Source organism: Pituophis catenifer, unplaced genomic scaffold (assembly GCF_029215685.1).
Source record: "Pituophis catenifer annectens isolate HBS135680 unplaced genomic scaffold, rPitCat1.0.hap2 SCAF_2, whole genome shotgun sequence".
Taxonomy (NCBI): Eukaryota; Metazoa; Chordata; class Lepidosauria; order Squamata; family Colubridae; genus Pituophis; species Pituophis catenifer.
Genome location: NW_027256882.1, coordinates 62,094,623 through 62,117,660, shown reverse-complemented (window position 1 = coordinate 62,117,660; position 23,038 = coordinate 62,094,623). Strand labels below are relative to the sequence as shown.

At 38.8% G+C, this 23,038-nt stretch overlaps 1 protein-coding gene across 1 annotated transcript in view; it reads right to left on the bottom strand.

Annotated features, from left to right (window-relative positions):
* Positions 1 to 23,038, bottom strand: part of ITPR1 (inositol 1,4,5-trisphosphate receptor type 1) — a 282,837-nt gene that overhangs the window by 34,299 nt on the left and 225,500 nt on the right. Inside the window, exons 45-54 of the mRNA XM_070933575.1 lie at positions 22,665 to 22,921; positions 20,434 to 20,634; positions 18,301 to 18,411; positions 17,018 to 17,113; positions 13,567 to 13,689; positions 11,671 to 11,775; positions 10,071 to 10,263; positions 5,208 to 5,330; positions 3,104 to 3,279; positions 2,678 to 2,842 (exon numbers count right to left, since the gene is read on the bottom strand). Coding sequence (XP_070789676.1) covers positions 2,678 to 2,842; positions 3,104 to 3,279; positions 5,208 to 5,330; positions 10,071 to 10,263; positions 11,671 to 11,775; positions 13,567 to 13,689; positions 17,018 to 17,113; positions 18,301 to 18,411; positions 20,434 to 20,634; positions 22,665 to 22,921 — 1,550 coding nt within the window. The remainder of the gene's footprint in view (positions 1 to 2,677; positions 2,843 to 3,103; positions 3,280 to 5,207; positions 5,331 to 10,070; positions 10,264 to 11,670; positions 11,776 to 13,566; positions 13,690 to 17,017; positions 17,114 to 18,300; positions 18,412 to 20,433; positions 20,635 to 22,664; positions 22,922 to 23,038) is intronic.

The window sequence follows — 23,038 nt, the reverse complement described above, 5'->3', positions numbered from 1 at the left end:
CAAGACAAAGCTCTAAAAAGAACAGATGCTTTCCCTCCAAACAATTGCTAATTAATTTGATGATCTGTAACCAAACTGAACTGACAGGCAGTTTAGTCATTACATATATCCTTTTAAAATGGGTAATTTCCCCTGTTAATTAATTAGTTTCACTGACATTGATTTTATTTGGGTTGAGCCATTTCCCCCCCCCCCCCCCATCATGGAAAGAAAAAGAGGCACTCAGGCTTTTAAAAAGTACCTTCAAAGCAGAAAGGAGGATGTTAAGACCACTTTGGGAATCTTTTTTCCCCCTTTGGAATAAAACACCCTATAGCAGTGGTGAAATCTAAATTTTTTTACTACCGGTTTTGTGAGCCTGGCTTGGTGGGTGTGGCTTGGCTTGATGGGTGTGGTTTGGTGGGCATGGCAGGGGAAGAATACTGCAAAATCCCCATTCCCACCCCAACCTGGGGCCACCAGAGGTGGCATCTGCCAGTTCTCCAAACTCGGTTTTCCAGAACCTGCTGGATTTCACCCCTGCCCTATAGCATTTTACACTGACATTTATCAAGTGGCTTAGCAGATGCAGAATTGGTTAAAGATTTCTTTTAGATTCCATCCAGACCAGACAATTCTTTTAAATGAATAGATATAAATGTATTTAGCATCATCCTCTGTCTTTCACATCAGAGGGTCACACTGATGGTGACAATAATGATACAAATCTCATCTCAAATCACCATATTGCAGGGTGAAATTTGGAAGTTCCTGAAAGTTATGGGTCATAATCTGCAACATTGGTTCAATGTGGGTTGATAGATGGAAGTTTTTCAACTTTCTGGTCAACTCTAGGGAGAAAGAGACTGGGACAAGTCACCCAGCCAGCTTCCTCACAAGGGAGGATTAGAATCAGAGACACCCTGATCATAGTCCAGTACTTTAACTACTATACAGGTAGTCCTCGATTTACGACCACAATTGAGCCCAAAATTTATGTTGTTAAGGAAGTGAGTTTTGCCCATTTTACGATCTTTCTTGCCGCAGTTGTTCAGTGAACCGCTAGAATTGATGAATTTGTAACAGGTTTATTAAGTGAACCTGGCTTCCCCATTGACTTTGCTTGTCAGAAAAGTTTGCTAAAGGTGATCCCATAACTCCGGGATACAGCACCGGTCATAAATATGAACCAGTTGCCAAGCGTCTGAATTTTGATCACATGACTGTGAGGATGCTGCAAAGGTTACAGCTTTGAAAAACGGTCGTAAGTCGTATTTTTCGGTGTCATTGTAACTTTGAACAGTCACTAAATGAACAGTTGTAAGTCGAGGATTATCTTATTACATTTGCTTTCAGTGTTTGTGTGTGTGTGCGTGCGCGCGTGCGTGTGGCTGTATATTTATTATAAGGTGGTCCTCGACTTACAACCACAATTGTGATCAGATTTCCATGGCTAAGTAAGGCAGTTGTTAAGTGAGTTGAAGCTAATTTTATGACTTCCTTTGCTACAGTTGTTAAGCAAATCACTGCAGTGAGTTACATGAATCAGGTGTTCATTAAGCTAATCCGTCTTTCCCCATTGACTTTGCTTGTCAAAAGCTGGCTGGGAAGATCGCCAATAGCAATCACAAGACTCCAGGATGCTGCAAACATCATAAATACATGCTGGCTGTCAAGCAACCAAATTCTGATCATTTGATTGTGAGGTTGTCACAACTGTCTTAAATGCAAGAACCGGTTGCAAGTCCCTATTTTTAGTGTCATTATAACTTAGAAAGGTCTCTAAACAAATGCCTGCAAGTCGTGAACTATCTGTAGTGTGTATTGATTGTTTGATTATGAGTCATCAAGTCAATATTGACTCTCAGTAATGACATAGATTTTCTCTATAACCATCTGTTCCTAAACTTGGTCCTTGAGGTCTTCCAATGATTGTGTATCTACTATAGTTATACTACTATATAGTACAGGTAATCCTCAATTTACGACCGCAACTGAGTCCAAAATTTATGTTGCTAAGTGAGAAATTTGTTAAGTGAGTTTTGTCCCATTTTAAGATCTTCATTGCCAGAGTTGTTAAAGTGAATCACAGCAGTTGTTAATTCACTAACATGGCTGTTAAGTGACTGTGGCTTCCCCATTGACCTTGCAAAAGGTGCGCACATGACTGCAGGATACTGCGACTGCCATAAATATGAGTCAGTTGTCAAGCATCTGAATGTAAATCACGTAACTATGGGGATGCTGCAATGGTCATAAGTGTGGAAAATGGTCATAAGTCACTTTTTCAGTGCCATTGTAGCTTCAAAAGGTTGTAACTCGAGGACTACCTGTATAGTACAGGGAGGGTGTTAAAAGGCAGTGTGGTGGTAGACCAGTGCGCTCGAAAAACAAATGGATAGACTGGTGCCTCCAAAAACAAATGGGTAGACCGGAACACTCCAAGAACAAATGGGTAGATCGGTACAGCTCTGCAAGCAGTTAAAAGCCTGGTAGACCAGTACCTCTGCTAAATCCTAAAGAATTGTCACATGACCATCAAACCACGCCCGCAGAACCAGTAGTAACAAATTTTAGAACCCACCCCTGCTGCAGACCACCATAAAGGTCTCTGGTTATACATGTTTGTCAGGTAACACTATGGACATTATGATCAACAAACATTATCACAGGTAAGTTCCCAGACAGAAACGCTTACCAATAAACTGTAGAAAAATTCATGAACAAAGAGCCCCATTGCACAAATCAGAAGATATAGTAGATGATAAAGAAACTCTACATCCATGATCATGGCTCTGTATCCTCTAGTAAATGTTCCACAATTACCAACAAAACTCATCAGAAATATAATTTTGTTACAAACCTGCAGAGCAAAAACAAATAAGAAGATTAACGCATGGCTAAAATGCTAAGTCTTCATTTAATATAAGACAAGTTTAAAAATTATATATGTGAGATATATCTGCAAAACCGTATCAGAGAACTTGCTTTGAAATATTTCCTCTTAAATCTAACACAGCTAGTATTCTGGGGCACAACCTTAATTTTTTTTTAGAACAAAATTCCTAGTTTGGTAAGTGGACAACTTTTCAAGAAATCCCGGAAAAATATATTTTACACTTACATTGAAAGCCCCCAGAAGAAACAATGTGGGCTGTAAACCAACAGAAAAAATTAATCGCAATATTGTAGAAGCTATTAAAGCCCTAATGCCATGGGGCTTAGGTAAAGCGATAACAATGGCAAGCGATATTAGCATGGCCGTCCAGAGTAAGCCTGACAAATGGGGCTCCAGTGTACCTGGCAAAAGAAGACACCCAGAATTCATTATTATTTACTCTCTCCTCATATGGCTCCACAGAGCCCTTGTCATTATTAACAACAATTTAAAACAATGCAATTTAAAACAATATCCTCACACATAAACCACAAATTAGAAGCAGAGTAAAATATAGAAAAGGTGCCCAACAGATTCCAGGAAATGTACGATAGGTCAGTCTTTTTCCAAACACATGAACCAAGGTATAATTCAGCAATTACCTTATGAATTTTCTGAAAACAAATTTATGGACAAACTGGCCTGGCTTGGCAATTACTTTTGGGAAACATGTTCAAGATTTCCCAGAGAAATGCTGTTTTCTGATTTCTTCATTCAGCTTATTAACTTACTAACGTCTAAATGCTGTGATGAACAGGTCCCTTCACTACACTTGAATTAATTAGTCTGCTTTCAAATAAATGTATCCGTGGCCTGCCCCAATGACAACTTCTTCTATTTTTAGTCTTTAAGTCTGTAAATTTTGCAAGTATTGATGAAATACTATTTTAATCAGAATCATAAAACCTAGATCCACTTGGATCTAATACCAAATATTAATAACCTGAAGATGACGGCATCTCCCAGCATGTTACTCTACTCCTTAGGAGAAGCATCTGTTCCTTGTCAATTGAACTGATATGCCTCTAAAGAATTCCAGTCATTGTAGTTGGTCACAGCGATTTGGTTTGAGATTTTCTGCTTCCCGAAGCAACAGGGAATTTTAAGCTAAGATAAAATATGACATGCCTTAATTTGATCTTTGCAGAGTTCAGTATGAACTGACCTAACTTGACCCTGAGGACTAGAGTCCTTTAGACCCTGAGGACCATTCCTTTAGACTGAATATTTCTGCAAAAGTTTGAGCATAGTTCTTAATTCAACAATATATGAAAACATACTTCAATGTGCTTATTTTAAAACAAAATTATGCAAAAATATTATGTATCGTTATAATGCATACACTTTAAGTATGTATTCAAGGATATTTAAATATATCTTTTAAAAAAAATGAATGAAAACTTGATGGACGTATCAATAAAAATAATCTGGACCAGAAAGCAAGCTCTGTGAAACGATTTTGAAATGTCTTAATGACAAACGTTAATTCTCTGATATGTGCAATTATAACTGATTGGCCATTTAGGTTCCTCTAATTATTCACATCTTCCAGGCTTTGTCACAGCAAACACTTAAGGGTATAATGATTTTTGGTGGTGTTGATTAGCATAAATGAACTTGATAAATTAATAGGTGATTTGACAAAGTAACATTCACTATTCCTGATAGTCAGAATTTTGTTTCCTGTTTTGGAATATATAATCCCCCCAAAATTGAAGAGAATCTGGAGGACAAACAGAGATAAAACTAGCAGTAATATGAAAAGGGACAGCACTGATTTTAATTATACTAGTTCACCTTGCAGTCCAAGGGATTCGCAGGAGTCTTCTCCAGCACCATCGTTCAAAGGCCTCAATTCTTTGGCGCTCAGCCTTTCTTATGGCCCAACTTTCACAGCCATACATTGCAACTGGGAAAACCATAGCCTTGACTATATGCACTTTTGTTGGTAGTTTGCATACTTACAAATATTTGTAAATAAGACAGACATCAGAAAAGTCCAATTTCCAAAGCCAGAATAAAATAGACCAGGGATGGGCAACTATGGCTCCTTTATGACCTGTGGACTTCAATTCAACTCATCTCTGGGGCCACTGTTGTCTACCCCTGAATTAGACTCAATACTTTTTTCTTAGGTTTCTCATCATTTAGGAAATGGTGAATTGCTTAGCATCGCAGTCACTAAAATGGCTACCAAAATTGAATCTTTCATTTACTTCTCTCTCGGCCTCAAATCTTTGTGGTATATAACTATTAAATTCTATGTTTTATATATTTGAAATATTGGTACCTCCTTTGATTCCTTTAAATGGGTAGAAAAATGCTACCAGTAGATTCATAAGGACTGCAAGGTTGAATGAAATACTGCTCCAGAAGGACATGTTGCGGGAACACCAATACAAGATATGCTGAGCTGCAAAATCAGGAAAACAAATGTTTGATGGATTCAAAGGTATCTTTTAACAAGGAATAAATTTTAGAAAAAAAATTTGCCAGCTTTTCCTAGAATGACACACTAGCCACAAGAGTAACCTTTATTATTTGATTTAAGTCTCTCTTTAACTGCTCTTTGCAAAGTTCAGAAGTTCATGTGAAGGGGTTTTTTCCCAGATCAAAGATCACATTAAACTTTTATATAACCATTTAAGCTTTTAAATACCACGAGAACAGAAATCACGTGCATAAAATACCCATGTACAAGTTTATAACAGCAAAATTTTAGTTTTCAGATTGAAACTTCATGTTGCAGGATATGATTTAACCTTAAATATCCTATTTTAATTTTATTTTATCAAATCACATTGTGCACACCTTCCAGACTGGGATCTACAGGAGAAGGTGCTTCCATCAAGGTGACAAAAACAGTGCTGCACAATATGCTCCACCACTATTTTTCATCACATATGGTGTGATGAGATAAGGACAAAAGGGTTGCACTTAAATCACAAGAGTGCAGTGCTGTTTTTGCCTTGATTCTCTTTGTGGATGCCTCTGGGTTATACAACTGGGGGCAAACACACAGACACAAAATGCTGGAAGAGGAACATATTAAAATCTCTTACACAATAACTCAGAAAGTGCCCAAAATCAAACAGAAAAAGCTTGACTATAAGACCAAGTAGCTGCAAGTAGCCCAGAAAATTTTGTTACCTCTCATAAAACTTATAATATCCTTCTTTCCCCCCCCCCCCCAAAAAAAAAACCAACAGTGACAAATTGTGACCCAGGAATCCTTTCACATCCTTTTGCTATGTTGGCACAAGAAGTCTATGCTAAGATCCCAGGTTTTGGAGCAGCAGGTTCCCAGCAATAAACTGTAGGATTAGCAAGAATATAGCTGGCAGCAAAACAGAACTGTGTTTTGTCTTAAGTGACAAGTTCAGTTCCCAGCCTGTGTTAAACCCACATTCTAATAACTTTCATTCCCTAGCTTTTCATGTTCAGTTTAAACATTGACAGTTTATCTCATTTGCTCACATAAAATCTGTGCATGAAGCACCTCTGACATTTGTACAGATCTCAACCTTTCCTTGAAAGTCTACTTCTTTTAAAACAATACAAGTTGAAAACTTGCGTTTGAAACAGGGTACTCAAGGGGGGGGGAAATCCAGACAATCTAAATGCTGCTCATCATTGTAGCTTAGTGAGGAAGAGAAGTCATAGAATTATAGGACTGGAAGGTACCTTGGAGATCTTCAACCCCCTGTTTATGGAAATATTATGGAAGTAGCCCCCTACCTCTGGAAATATTGCTCACCCACATTATGTGGCAGAGCTATTTGTCTTCTACCTTCTTTTATGTATTTTTCATTATAGGATGTCTTCCCAAACCTTTATTTTATTTATTTTATATGATGATCCATCTTAAAATCAAACTCTATAAGTATTCGGATTACAGCTCTCAAAACTCAGTCTAATACGACTGAGTCTGGGAGTTGAGCTTCTCATGTATCTGAAGGATGCCAAAAAATGAAAGGCTGTACATCCTAGAAAAAAATGCAGAGGAAAAAAAGATCCAATCTGGATCAGTCACCGGGACCACTATGCATATAGCCCAAAATGCACATTTTGCTAGAGAGAAGTTCCCTGAGGATGGGCTAAAGCATGAGTTCTAAAACTCGGAAGACTAAACCTCTGGTCCTGGTGACTGACCCATATTGGATCTTGCGACATTATCCTGGGACATGTCTATTTGCCTTTATTTATGAAAGAAAACAAAGATATCTACAAAATGGTAGGATAACATGATTGCTTGACATGAAGATACAAAACAATGTCTATGCTTTCTCTGCCTAATGAAGCAATCATCTGGGTCTTTAAAATCTGTATGTGTTTATACGGCAAATTGTGCAGTTAAACTCTCAGTGTATTTCAATTTCCCATCACTTTCTTTCCTAACAGTTAACTGAATCTGCACTACCTTCCACACTTCAGAGTAAGCATGACCAGAAAGAAAATCCTTGTATCTTTTTCTTACCCCACCCGCCACCCCCCAATATTGGTTGCATTTTAATTTGTGACATCTGGAGCTTCAAAACAAGCTTAGAATGTTGTAGGCCAGGGGTGTCAAACTCGCAGCCTGCGGACAGATGTGTGATGCGCTGGCCATGCCCACCCCCGGTTTAGTGAAGGGGGCAAAAAAGTTGTGATATGTCATGTGACGACAACATGATGTCACGAGTTTGACACCCCTGTTGTAGGCTGTCAAAAAAGATGAGAGTGATGAGACTGTTATATTGTACAGATTGACTGTCCTTCATTAAGCCTTAGATGAGAAGGAGCTCTGGAGAACATAGTATCAAATATGACATGTATATAGTACGTAGTGTGTATATGCGTTCCAATGATTTTAAATATGAACCTATTTTTTTAAACAATGTTCTGCTTTCCTAAATCTGTGATGTGCTGAATGAGATGAGACTCATTTACCTCAGCAATATCTATAATGAACTAAACATGCTATTTTAATGCTTCTGTTCGCAAAATAGATGTCCCTTCACTCAGCAATCAGAAGAAATCCAGATAATGTGGCTTTTGGATCACCTTTTTAGTCACCTCAAAGGGATGTATCTCTTAGTATTTCTTTCAGAATTCCTTTTTAGTATTCCTTTCCTTCCTTTCTATCCCCAAATAGTAGCTGAAACTATATACAAGCTATCAGATGTGAACTTGCGTGAAAGCAATACAGGTAGTTCTTAACTTACAGCCACTTATCTAGTGACTGAAGTAAAAACAACACGGAAAAAATGATATACGACTGGTTCTTATATAGCATCCCCACAGACACATTATCAAAATGTGGGCACTTGGGCAACGAACATGTATTTGCAATGATTGCTAGTATCACGGGGCCATGAGATTGCCATTTGCAACCTTCCCAGACAATTTCTGACAAGCAAAGTCAGTGGGGGAATCTGGAGTCACTTAACAACCCCATGATTCTCTTTGAACAAAAGTGAACAATTGCAGTGGTTCACTTAACAATGGTGGCAAAAAATAAAAAAAACGCTGTAAAATCGGGAGTGATTCATTAACAACAGCCTTACTTAGCAATAGAGATCGTGCTCCCAATTGTGGTTGTTAAGTCAAGGATTATCTGTATCACACAAGAGAGGCGTGAATGCCTATAAATTCAATTTATTATTATTTATAGTTCCACCTTAGAAGTAACTTGGTTAGATACGCAGGATTGGGGGACAGTTGGCATTGCTATCTGCTCCATAACAACAACAACAAGCTAGTACCTGCAACATTTATTCCATCTGCCCATAGGTGCTGACAATAGCTTTGAAGGCTGGGAGATGTAGATTTAGAAAGCAGGCTAAATATAAGTCACTGTGTCTCCCCATACTACGGATAAGTCTTTAAGCAGCCAATAAAATGTTCAAGAAATCTTATACCATGATAAAATTGTTAGTTTTTTGTTAATCCCAGCAGAGTTGCTTTAAAATAAAGGACACTAATATAAATAAAACTAAAACTGCTAGAGGTTAGTTGATAGTTTAGCCATAAGGTTGCAACCTGCATAAGATTCTTGGAACTGAGCTGACAGCCCGGGTTCGAGATCTGAGCACCCTGCAATGGGGTGTGCTCCCATTCCTTGCCCCAGATCCTGCCAATCTAGCAGGAAAGCATGCAAATGCAAGTAGATTAATAGGTACCACTTCGGTGGCAAGGTAGCATATAGCCATGTTGGCCACACGACCACAGAAAATGTCTGGACAACACTGGCTTCCTCAGCCAAGAAATGGAGAAAAGTACCATGCCCTAGAGTCAGACATGACTGGACACAATTAGAATCAGTGGTGAAATCCTACTCGTTCGCACCGGTTCAGCGAACTGGTAGTTAAAAAAAGCTACCGGTTGGTCTGAACAGGTATTTCTGACAATCAGCTGTGCCACACGATTTATATTCGTTAGAAAGCAGGAAATCCTGCTTTCTAGCCAATATAAGTAGCGCGGCACAGCTGTTCTCTCCCCTCGCTCTTCTACTTACCTAGTTAAGCATCCATTTTCTGCGCAAAGTGCGCACTGTGCATGTACTTGTGTGCAGTGTGCATTTGGTGCACACTGCAGATGTGCATGCAACATGTGTTTGGCACACACTGCGCATGTGCATGCACAGAGCATGCATTTGGCACACATCGCGAATGCGTGGGCAGCAAACCGGTGGCAAACTGCGGAGGATTTCACCACTGGTTAGAATCATTAGCTGCTTCCTTGTACTGTGTATTTAAAACATTAATTGGGGATATAATGGAATAAATAGCAACAGGCTCAAGCAGTGTTTAAGCAAAGGCCTTCTGGAAACCTGAGAGTAGGATGTTTGTATGGAAAAAAGGAAAGGAAAAGAAAGGAAAGGAAAGGGAAGGAAAGGAAAGGAAAGGAAAGGAAAGGGAGGGGAAGGGAAGGGAAGGGAAGGGAAGGGAAGGGAAGGGAAGGGAAAAGAAAGGAAAAGGAAAGGAAAGGAAAAGGAAAGGAAAGGAAAGGAAAGGAAAGGAAAGGGAAAAAAAGAAAACAAAAAAAGATGAAAACAAAAACCCATGAAAGTCTAATATTCCTTTTCTTTCAGGAAAAAAAGTTTGCAATTTTAGATCAGGAATTATTATACAATAACAAATGAAAATCTTTTGTGTTCCCAGACCAAACTTACCTCTTAGCTTTTTTTGCCAGTTCATTTCATTAAAAAGGTCTTCAGAACTCATAAAGAAATCATTGATTTTGCTGCCTTGCTCATCCCTTTCTGTAGTGTAGTACACCCGGAGTTTAGATTCTTTGGTGAGGAACTCACATATACTGGGCACAGGGAAGACTATTTGCTCCATAGTACGATCCGATCTAACTATCTACATGAAGAGTTTAAAGAGTTAATTTGCATGGCGTATGGTCACAATGAGATTATATTATTTCTCAATATGCAAAACTTCTTGGAACTCTTGGTATTTTTTTAAAATGCTTGCTGATTTGCATTCATGTTAACACTGTTAGTTCTATTGCCACCATTTCTTTTCACATTCCAAGTCACCTAGGAAAAGGAGGCTATTTCCTCATCAGAATTGTTACAAAAATTATATTATTTCAGTTGTTAGCCAAGTATTACTTGGGTAGATGGATAATTTTCCTTTCCTCCTTTCCTTTCCTTTCCTTTCCTTCCCTTTCCTTTCCTTCCCTTTCCTTTCCTTTCCTTTCCTTTCCTTTCCTTTCCTTTCCCTTCCTTCCTTCCTTCCTTCCTTCCTTCCTTCCTTCCTTCCTTCCTTCCTTCCTTCCTTCCTTCCCCTCTCCCTCTGTCCCTCCCTTCCTCCATCTTGTTGTTCCATTTGAAATGATTTGGTATATAAAAAGTCATAAAAGACAAATAAATCTGCACTGGTCACTTCCATCCAAAGTCACTTTGGAATCAGGCAATGCCTAAATCAAATCAAACCAATATAATCACTTCTTCCTATTTTTAAACTGATTCCATTAATAAAAATATAAGAATATGATTCTGTGAAAATTTAAACATGTACATTTCCTCAAAGACTAGTTATTTTTATTTCATAAAAGTACTGAATTGGGGGAAAATTTCAGAGTTAGCATTTGATTGGGGCAATATGAAAGATTTGTGTGATTTAAGAGTTTGAGGTATTTTGTAATATTGCTTGGGAGACAACTTTCATATGTGAAGCCCCAAAGCATCATGAAACTGGAGCATGACTTTCAGGAACCTGAGAAGCTGCTCAATATTTTAGAGAAACCAGAGAAAAAAGTAATGGCTAATACAGTAGCTCTTTAATACAAGTCCTTTCCTCTGGAATGGATATTTTGTACATGGAGTCTGTGCTGTATAGCTCAGTAGCTCTGTCTATTGAAGGAAACAAAATGTTCCTAAAGAGTCATTTCCTTTGCCTTTCTTGATACTATTTCATTTCCACTGTAAAAAGACCTTAATCCAAGACTTTTCCTGAAGTATACTTTCAGTTTGTTTACTTAAAAAAAAAAAAACTACAGTAACCCAATCAAACACATTTTCAAGGTGCTGTTAGCCTTTTTTAAAAAAAAGAGAGAAAAAAAAGAAAAATGAAGTATATTTATATTTAGAAGGATTGACATTCATTAAAGATTGAAGGGATTTTTTTTGGTAACAAGATATTCAGGACATACAGTAGAATTCAATTATTATTTTACTAGACTATATAGGTTCTACACCAAATTGTTACTTTTCTTTGTACAGTTCCATTTAAGATTAATTAGATATAATTTGAGGTATTTACCTCAATTTGAGCTGTATGCTTGGCATAGAATTCCAAAGCTTCATCTCCATCTATTTGACCTCCAGGCTTCAACATGTTTTGCAATTCTTTGTTGTGGCGAGCAAGCTATAAAATAAATGAACAATTATGAAGAGCAGAAACCATGTCTCCTACTTAAAAAAATAAAGCAAAGCAAAAACTCAAAACTATTGACTCAATTGCAAAATTGAGAAATAGCCAATTTTATTTTATTTCAAATCAAATCAGATATTGACTTGGTCAGATAAAAACCAATCTTAAATCATCAGTACTAATACTGTACTAGAAACAGCACTGTACTTAAGCTACTGAATATAAACAGGGAACCAATGGTGGGTTTCATTTACTTTTGCTACCGGTTTGTTTGCACGCGCCATTTCTGTGCATGCCCAAAAGCTTCTGCGCATGCACAGAGCATATTTGATGACGTCCGGGAGAGTGGGCAGAGCATCCTACCGCTGCTACTGGTTCGCCCGAACTGGGGCAAACAGGTAGCAACCCATCACTGCAGGGAACACCCCACCCTCACTAGCGCTGATTATGTTACCTATGTCAGGTAATGAAACATCTGCAAGCAAACAAGCAAACCTAGAGAAAAATAAAAGAATTCCTTTCTCCTGTCTTTGTTAGAACCTAGTTTAAAATGCATCCCCCAAAAGTTGGCAAGTTGAGTATGAGAAAGAACACACAAAAAGTACAACTCTTACTTTGCAAAAAGCCACTAGTCAGTAAACCTTTCTGTTGTTTATGAATAATGCTAAAGCAACCATTTTCAAAATGAAAACAGTTTGGTTCTCTTTTCAATCTGTCAGTCAACGGGACTAGAGGTTTAGTCTTCCAAGCTTTCGGACTCGTGCTGTAGCCCCTCTTCAGGGAACTTCTCTCTACCAGAATGTGTGTTTTGGGCTATTCTCTGTGTGGTATTCATATGGTACTTGTTGTATGTAGCTTTTTAGATGTTGATTGGGGTAGTGTTGGCTATTGTTTCCTTGTGCTGCTAAACCCTGGCATCCTAAGTACTTTATAAGCTGGTGGTAAATCAGCACTCCTGTTGACTGATGAGGGGCCCATTCCCCAGGCTTCAATCACTTCCCTGGCTGGTTTTGTGCCTGCTCATCCAACAATCTTAGAAGCTGCAAAATTGAATGTATGTCCTTGTTCACTGCAGTGTGAAGCTACCAATGGTTCTCTTTTATTTGGAATGTAGAAAGTTTGTTATATGTTATATGAGGTGTATCAACTTGAGACAGATTTAAGGATGGAGAATCAGTGAAATGTTATGCTTTTAGAATGCTTATCAACAAATATATGTTTCAGCACATACTGAGAAAAACTGTATGACAAAGCACTTTGTTTAAGAAAGGCAAAGTAATTTGCACCAAAAGCATAACTAAAGTGGGCAACAGCAGGTTTTAGGCAAATGGGAACAACTGGCAACCATGCTTTATATTAGCCTAAAAATGCATCTTTATTTCGCCTAGCTACTTTTACTATTTGTGCCAGTATTAATAATCCAACAAGGCTCATATTGACACTCCTGAAATGAATTCCTGCAGTGCATGATAGCAATAGCAATAGCACTTAGACTTATATACCGTTTCACAGTGCTTTACAGCCCTCTCTAAGCCATTTACAGAGTCAGCCTATGGCCCTCAACAATCTGGGTCCTCATTCTACTAACCTCAGAAGGATGGAAGGCTGAGTCTGGTGAGATTCAAACTGCCAAACTGCTGGCAGCCAGTGATCAGCAAAAGTAGCCTGCAGTACTGCATTCTAACCACTGCGCCACTGCGGCTCCTAAACTTTGATGTTTCAACTACTATGAATCAAATGCTCTAAACTTTGGGATAAATTCTTCAGGTATAAATAAAAATTTACCTGATGGGCTAATATGTAAATATTATGCCCCACATTTCTAGGAGATGCAGCAAGATCTTCACCATTCTCTCCATCTTCAAATTCAACCTCACCTTGCTGATAGGCCTTTTTAATTACTTCTACCTGTAGAGAGAGAGAAACACATTTCCCAAATTTGAAATATATATACATATATATAGGAAAAGAAAACAAAATCCAAGTATTCAAGCTGATTCATATTTTCATTCTATTTCAGATATTCTGAAAATGAAACTTATACGAAGTCATTTTTATTTCCTTCTATCCTTTGAAGCTCAGGATCACTGGCTCAGATTACTGATACTGCTGTTGTTTTTTAAACAACTATAATTTATATCAGAAATAAACTGACTCAGTGGAATGAATGCCAAAAATAAAGCCTTAAACTTTATCTCCACGCCCACACCTTTATTGCTGAATAATATATTCTGTCATACTCTTGACGCAGACAATTACTATAACTATATAGGTTTGAATTCCTTGCTTGCATTTTGTTGTTTGTTTAAAGCAGGACAAAAGAATACTCAGACAGCTTTTTTTAAAACATCTAAATGCCTACTTCAAATCATTACCCTTATAAAGTATTATTTTAAATCATATACTGTACATACATCTCATCAACATAGAGAAATTGATTAAGATGTCCACCAAAATAAGTAAAATAAATCTCAGAATCAAAAAAACAGAATGATAAAATGTCAGCAGTTTTCTTTTTCACTATTTGGTTTTCATAAGTGAAGTGCTAGGGCAGTGATAGCTAACCTTTTTGCCATTGTGTGCCAAAAGCGGGGGTCGCGCGGGGGGTCACCTGAGCATGTGCCACACCCATAATTCTATGCGCCCTGCCCCCCGTGCATGCATGCACCCCCCCTGCTCTCCCCGCTTTTGGCATGGTGGGCCTTGTAGGCCTGTTTTTTTGCCCTCCTCAGGCTCCAAAGGCTTTTTGGAGCCTGGGGAGGGCGAAAACGGCCTTCCCCGTGCCCCCGGAAGCCCTCCGGAGGCTGGAAACAGCCTGTTTCCCAACTTCCAATGGGCCCAGAAGGCCTGAAAATCAGCTGAGCTCACGTGCCCACCGATATGGCTCCGCGTGCCACCTGTGGCACGCGTGCCATAGGTTTGCCATCACGGTGCTAGAGTGTCATAACTTCCCAAGCTTCTACACTGAACTTAGGTGTTGTTGGACATATTATCCTTAACCTCAGGTAATATTTGACTTATAACCATAACTAGACCACAATTTCCATTGCCAATTTTAAGAGAATCACAAGGTCATTAAGTGAACCCGGCTTCCTCCACTGACTTTGTCTAACGCTGACTGGGAAGATCACTTGTCCCTGGGATGCTGCAACCATTGAAAATACGTGTTGGTTGCCAAGTGTCCAAATTTTGATCATGTGACCTTGGATTGCTGTGCAAGCATTGGTCATAAGTCATTATTTTTCAGTGCTGTTGAACTTCAAACGGTTGTTAAATGAATGGTTGTGAGTAAAGGGACTACCTTTATTTCATTTCATTTCATTTCATTTCATTTCATTTCATTTCATTTCATTTCATTTATATACCACCCAACTCCCGAAGGACTCAGGACGGTGAACAGCCACAAGATAAAACACATAAATACATAATTTAAAAGCAAAGTAAAACCGAATTAAACAATTTGGCCCAAGACAGATTTAAAACACCCCAATAATTTAAAACAGATTAAAATTTACATTTTAAAAAGGGAAAAAAGGGAAAAGATTAGGCCAGGCCAGTCTGACGGAATAAAAAGGTCTTAAGAGCGCGGCGGAAGGTGCGCAGATCTGGGATCCTCCGTATCTCCAGGGGGAGCTCATTCCAGATAGTAGGTGCCCCCACAGAGAAGGCTCTCCTCCTGGGGGCCACCAGTCGACATTGTTTGGCTGATGGCACCCGGAGGAGCCCTTCTCTATGACAGCGTACCGGCCGGTGGGAGGCTATTGGTGGCAGCAGGCGGTCCCGTAGGTAACCAGGTCCTAAGCCATGGAGCGCTCTAAAGGTGGTAACCAAAACCTTGAAGCGCATCCGGAAGACCACCAGGAGCCAGTGCAGCTCACGCAGGAGAGGTGTTACATGGGAATGCCATGTCGCTCCCATAACCACCCGCGCGGCCGCACTCTGCGCCAGTTGGAGCCTCCGGGTGCTCCTCAAGGGGAGTCCCATGTAGAAAGTGTTGCAATAGTCCAGACGGGAGATGACGAGGGCATGAGTGACCGTGAGTAAGGAGTCCTGATCCAGAAAGGGACGCAACTGGCGAATCAGGCGAACCTGATGAAAAATCCTCCCGGTCACGGCCATCAAATGCTCTTCTAAAGACAGCCGTGAATCCAGGAGGACGCCCAAGTTGCAAGCCCTCTCTGTGGGGGCCAACGATTCGCCCCCAATAGTCAGTAATGGCGCCAACTGACTATATCGGGATGTCGGAAACCACAGCCACTCAGTCTTTATAGGGAAACAAATGGGACATGTGACTTCTCAGAACAGCTAATTATTTCAGCATGTCTTTTCTTTCAAGTTCTTTCACTCAGTCTTTTACATTGAACATACAAAGTAAAATCCTTCTTTCCGTGAATGCTTTTGTTTCATTTTGATCCACTGGGAAGTCTGGCTAACAGAAAAGGAGAGGAACTGCTTTTTTTTCATCCCTTGAATTGGCTCCCACAGTAATCATGAAAGTCCTCCTATCCCTTGGAGCAAATCTTTCAAGATCACAAAAAGCTGATGGCAAAAATCAATAAACTGTCCTTGCCATCTATCTGTGAGAATGAATCCTGGATATAAATGCTACCGTGTTGCCAAGATATATTTCTATATAGTTCAATATACCGTAATTTTACCTTATAAAACACATTTTCTCTTCTCTATGTGACCTAGCTTTGCCTGTAATCCCCACCATACAAGATATGATAGAACTATACTGCTCAAAAAAATAAAGGGAACACAAGCAGAAGACATCCGAGATCTGAATGACTGAAATAGCCTTATTAAATACTTTGTTCGTACATACAGTAGTTTATACACTGCTCAAACAACTAAAGGGAACACAAAACTACTGTATGTAACGAACAAAGTATTTAATAAGGCTATTTCAGTCATTCAGATCTTGGATGTCTTCTGCTTGTGTTCCCTTTATTTTTTTGAGCAGTGTATATTGCCAGTACAGACGATCACAGTAAAAGTGATACTGTACTGTGATAGAGAATAATGCTTCTTAAAATCTCAAATTAAGACAACCTAAAACATACCTATGTATATAGAACAAAGCTCTTTCAATTTACTGCTAACCATAATAGGGCTCAGTTAAGGAGAGGCCTCAGTTTATAAGATCCAAAATAGTGTGCTCTTAATCACACATCTGGCAGCAAGATAATTTCATGCTGTTCAAATTAATGGAAGCAAATTCTTGGAAACATACCAGTTCTTTTGGTCTCATGTTATAAAGGATCCTTTCTGCATTCTCACTGTCATGCCTACTTTCCATTATAGCCAAGAGTAACTTTGAGGCGTTATTCTGGAAAACAAAAAGGAACTTTAATGAAAGTAAGCCAATTAAAATATCCATGTATTAACAAAAAAACAAAACAAAAACAGTATAAAGAAAGTGCAGATGAATATGAATATTACCTACTGCATTTTAGTAAACTCGACATACGATAAAGCAACAAAGAAACAAATGAAAGAGTCTAAAAAGTGCCTGTATGTACAATGAAGATAAAACCAACTGCTAAAAACCTGTGTTCTTTAAATACTTGGGAAAAGTAATTTACATTCGGAGCAAGGCTCTGGCAGTACAGTACACCCAATATCTGAGAGGCTACGAAACAGACCTCATTCTTACATAATACTTAACATAGTAAGTTAAAATCACGAATGTTGCATTTTGCAAAGTCTTGTTTTGTAGAAATACAGATTGCAAAATTCCATCCCTGCAGTAGCTGACTACTGTTGCCATTACTATTTTTTCCTTCCTATGATAATGGACAAGAAGGTTTGTATTTGATCACAGTTTTGGATACACACTCACCTTCCTGTCCATTATCATAGGAAGGAAAAAATATATATTCTACTTTTTTGTTTTGTTTTCTATTTTGTATTATTTATAAATCGCTTACAGTCTTTGGGAACTGAGCAGCATATAAATAATAAAATGTCACACAGCAGTCTACGTTGAAAACAAGTTAGATTATGACTAACAAATTCTAGTAAGAGCTATTTGTATAAGTGTCCTTTGAACTACAATGCTTAAAAGCTTATGATTCTCTAAACTGCAATTCCCACCATAAAGTATCACTACATGAAGATTGTTTTATTGCAGTTTCTTTTCTTATCTATACACCTGAATCACCTGCTCCCTAATGTCTACATTTTCTATAGAGTTTCAGTTACAAGGCATGTGTCAAACCCATCTGGTAGAGCAGATTCATGACATATGTTGTGATCACTATACTGGTTCCTTCAATTTCATAAATTGGAGACTGCATTTTAATAGTTAATTAAACATACAAGAAATGAGTTAAGCTGCATTCTTTCACATTTACATTAGGTCATGTTTAATTAATTTAGTCTAGTTTAAGTCTTATTCAAACTTAATTCCTCTACATGCTACCTTGTCCAAGACATTCAGTGAATTTCTTGACCATCTTGAGCATAAATGTTTGTTTTCTCTTGATCATTTTCATTGTTAAAGTATCTACTTACCTTCAGTTCTAATACAAGATCCATCCTCTTTTTTCCCAGGGGGTTGATATCATTGAGAATTAATGCTGTAATTATATCAATACCATTGGATTCATGAGTAGCAATGCAGTTCTGCATAAGGAGCGAAGTAGTGGAAAAAGATAACAACAATATATAGTATGATTATTTTATAAAAATAACCCACAGGTCAAAATTATGAGGGGAAGTTCTTCCCATCCCCCACCCACTGGATACAATATTTATAATTGTTTCCCCATATATGCATGGCGCTCCTGCATAACACTGCTCCTGCGCGAGCTGCACTGGCTCCCAGTGGTCTTCCGGGTGCGCTTCAAGGTGTTGGTTACCACCTTTAAAGCGCTCCATGGCATAGGACCTAGTTATCTTCGAGACTGCCTTCTGCCACCGACGACCTCCCATCGACCCATGCGCTCCCACAGAGAGGGCCTCCTCAGGGTGCCATCAGCCAAGCAATGCAGGCTGGTGACCCCCAGGGGGAGGGCCTTCTCTGTGGGGGCTCCCACCCTCTGGAATGAACTGCCCCCAGAGATAAGGAGAATCCAAGACCTCCGCCGTTCCCTTAAAACTTTCCTTTTTCAACAAGCCGGGCTGGCCTAACAAATCCTTTTAAATGATTTTAAATTTCTTTGTCTTTTTAAATTCTGGGCCAAATTGAGATATTTCCTTTAATCTGTTCTTAATTTATGTATTATGTATTTTTTGTGTTTTTACTTGGCTGTACACCGCCCTGAGTCCCTAGGGAGAAGGGCGGTATATAAATTTGAAATAAAATAAAAATAAAAAAATAAATATATTGTTATAGAAAGAACAGCTGGAAGAAAATGAGACTACTCAACATATAAATGCCATAATTATGACATTACTTCTGTTTCGTTGATTTACTGTTGGGAGAACTGAGCCACACCAGGGCCTGGTGGCTCAGCAGACTGATAGCATTGTGATTAACACTAGCTGTCTGCAATTACTGTAAATTCGAATCTCACCAGGCTCAAGGTTGACTCAGCCTTCCATCCTTTCTAAGGTAGGTAAATTGAGGACCCAGTTTGTGGGGGCAATAAGCTGACTTTGTATAAATATACAAAAGAATGAAGGCTATTGCTTAACGCATTGTAAGCCGCCCTGAGTCTCCGGAGAAGGGCGGCATATAAATCAAATTAAAAAAAAAAAAAAGAACTGGGAAGATTAATTTTCCTTTCAGATCTTAAAATTTTGATCTCACATTTTTATTAGAGCATTTGGATTTATTTTTGGTTGCTTTCCACAGTTTATGCAATAGTTTGGAAACTGTTGGCTTAGTTACTATGTAATATAAATGTAATATAATATGTAATTATTTGAAGTTACTCTTTACCATAGAATAGAGAAGAATGAAGTTTGAAATATTATTGGAGAAATACCAGGGAATTTCAACAAAACAAACACCTGAGTCACAATTCAGTATATGTAGTGGTGTTATATTAACATTTCTAAACAATCGTTGTAAATGTCAATATGTGCATGAATTTATATGTATGATTATGTACACTAAAATAATTATGGGTTAATTTGGAACTTCTGAAAAGCAGTACCCAGTGAAATTTGGACTGATGTAGTGGTTTAAAAAACAAGCAAGAAACCCAGAGACGGTAAGTTTTAGGCACAAAGGCAGCAAAATGATTTGGGACCAGTCACTTAACCCTCGGAAGTAGAGGGTAATAGCAAACCACTTCCAAAATGTTGTAGAAAAACTTTCAGGGACTTATCCAAGCAGTTGCCATGAGTCAAGATTGATTTAGAGCCACCCACCTGTGTGCACATGAGTTCCCACACAGAAAAAGGAGATTTGTAATATGGTAATAGTGGAGCAACAGCGTTTACCTATAATTTTCCTCTCCCTAATAGGAAATTTCCATACTAGCAAACCATACCTTTCTAACACTGCCATAACCCTCAGTGTAGGTGGACCTCCGGTCATACTATGCACCCATAAAATCACATGCATGTTTCTTTTCTTAACACTATAAGTTGAAACTTGAACATTCCAAAATATTAACAGGAATTCTCAGTGTTCCAAGTCAGCCTCACAATTTGCATCAAGCCAACCACATCTCCCATTTGCCCCAACTACAATACCTGATTTTCATGACATGGTCCCTGGCAGTACTCTGTCAAACTTTCCAGAGTCTGGTTGATCAATGCTACATTTTTTTCATTAATGTACAGCCCAAGCAGTCCAAGTCCTCCAGTTGTGCTTCCACAAATGCAATCTAAAAACTGTAATGTCTCACACACTAGGTTGTAATTAGTCTTGTTGTTTTGGCAACGCAGGAAGTTCTAGAGGTGGGCATGGCAATAACAGAGAAAGAAAAAAGTTATGAATTTCATTTTTTAACATAAAAACAGTTTATTCTCATAATTTTTCAAATTCAATAGTATGTGCTTGCATCTGTACTGGAAACACTTTTCTATCAACCCATGGCAAAACAGTCCTCTGTATATGCTGTTGTATGTATGAGTAGACTTTCCCATCTAAACAGCAGTGTGAAATTCTGCTGCGGCATGGTCTTTGAGAAGCATATTTACAATAGACATCAACAGCCAAAGCAGAGAGATCTGAATGGTCCCTTGTATTTATTTTTCATCACATGGATGGGGTGAGGGGGACAAGGCATCAGAACCTCCCCAATCTTTCTTCTCCGACGCTTGCTAAATCATCTTTGCCACATTGGTGGCATCTTTGTCAGTATTCCTGGAAGAATACATAACAAATCACCGATCCTTTTATCTTCTTCTACTTTCTGTTCATCTGCTCTCTTTCAGGGGAACAGCTGAAACAAAAGAGCCAAAAGAGAAAGCTTCCTTTTGCTTTCCATTGTTTCCAAGACCTGAGATAGCACAGTGGAATATTGAACAACTGAAATCCTTATGAGTTCTCTGGTGTAGTCAAGGATTCAGCTGTTCTGCCTGTTTCTTCTTCTAATCCAATTGATAGAAAAAGTGGTAAAAATTGTGGTGTTTCTTTTTCCCTACTGCTCTACTACTGTGGGAAGATGTTAAATATGAGTGGGAATCAATGGACCCGTTGAAAACATTAATCAATAGAAACCACTTTCCCCAAATACCCAGCCACAGAAAGGAAAATAACTGGAATTTGCTTTTCCAGGATGGATGGGAAGGATAAAGAAGCAGGAGAGTTCACAGTTTGGGGCTATAGTAAACAAAGTCAAGAGAAAATAGACCACAGCTATTCTGTAAATAAGAAGTTGAAGTCTGTAAGGGGAGTTTCTTGAACCTGTTTCACTTCTAGCCAGTTTACAGGCAGTATCAAGCAGTTTCAAGCTGCAATATGGAAAAGCCCTAAGAATCAAATCTAAAAATCTAATCAAACCTAAGAATCAGGAAACAATCAAAGGAAATAAAAATGTTTTTCAGATGATTTGGGGTTTCACAGCAAAAATCCAAATAATCTCACGCACAACAGTTTAGATCTAAGATGAAATACTCTTATCTCTGAAATGGGCAAGTTATAGGTTGCAGATGTTTACACTTCCTGCCCTATTTTGCAGCCTCCATTAGCTTCCACATGCCCACAAGGGAACCAAGAAGAAGGAAATATTATCACACAACTTCAGTTTCAGATTCTATACGATAATCCTTTTGCTGCTCAGTGAGTTGGGCTTTCCAGTTCATAACTTAACCGTATATATAAGAATCAGCAGTTCCACACCCAGCAAGGCATCAGCCAGGGGGAGGCAGGGAAAGGGAAAATTGAGGGGATGAATAAAAGCAAGAATAGCAGTCTGAATGGAGCAGTAAGGCTTCTTACAGTCCTGATTGTGACAGAGAAGGAAAGCACCATTGGTTTTGCTTCAGGAAACCAAATTTCTTCTGCTGAAGGAAAAAAACTAACAAATTATCCCTTGTTCTCAGTTTAAGTAATCCAACTCTCTTTTGAGAAGATGTAATTGTTAGACGTGTTCTTAGGTACCTCAGGGGTTCCCACTTTCTGGGTTGCTAGGCACTTTTGAAATTTGAGAGCATGCTATGGATGTTCTTACAATATGGTTGCTGTGGAGTGTTTTGCTAGTCCCAAAGCGCTTGTTTACTAGTAGTTAAACCAGTGAGAATATTTTCTTTCCTTGTTCACCTCCTACAATACCTTGACTATTTCAGTCCATCCATTCATCCATCCATCCACCCAAATAAAGATGAGATTTTGAGGCTGGTGCTGGGTTTGGCAACGTGCTAGCTTCTCAACTTGCTAATTAGAAACATTCAAAATTCAGATCAGGCCAAGTGAGGTATTGCTAGACACAGGGGGCAGGGGAGGGGGTGGTCATGAGTGTGTTTCATAGTTTGTGTACCTGCAAATCCCGGTTGTGGTTTTCACACAGCAACTGCAAAAACCGTAAGATGGGCTGCATTATTGTGATGACAGGACTCATCTCCAGCTCATCTTTGTTTTTATCTGCCACCGACTGTGCTCCTTCTACAGCAGAATAATGATCATCAGGATCGGCTTCTCTTCGATAGGTGTTAAATGCTTTCCTTGTTGCGGTGGAGGCCTCAACCAACTGATCTCTCACTTCCTCTGTTATTTGGGTCAGGGGTTCCCTTGATGCTATAATGCACAATGACAAATCCCATTAGCAAATAACAGTAACAATTCCCTTTACCGTTTCGAGAAAACTTCATATATCTGCCATTCAGCATTTTGCCTTTTTGTAGTAAAAGTATT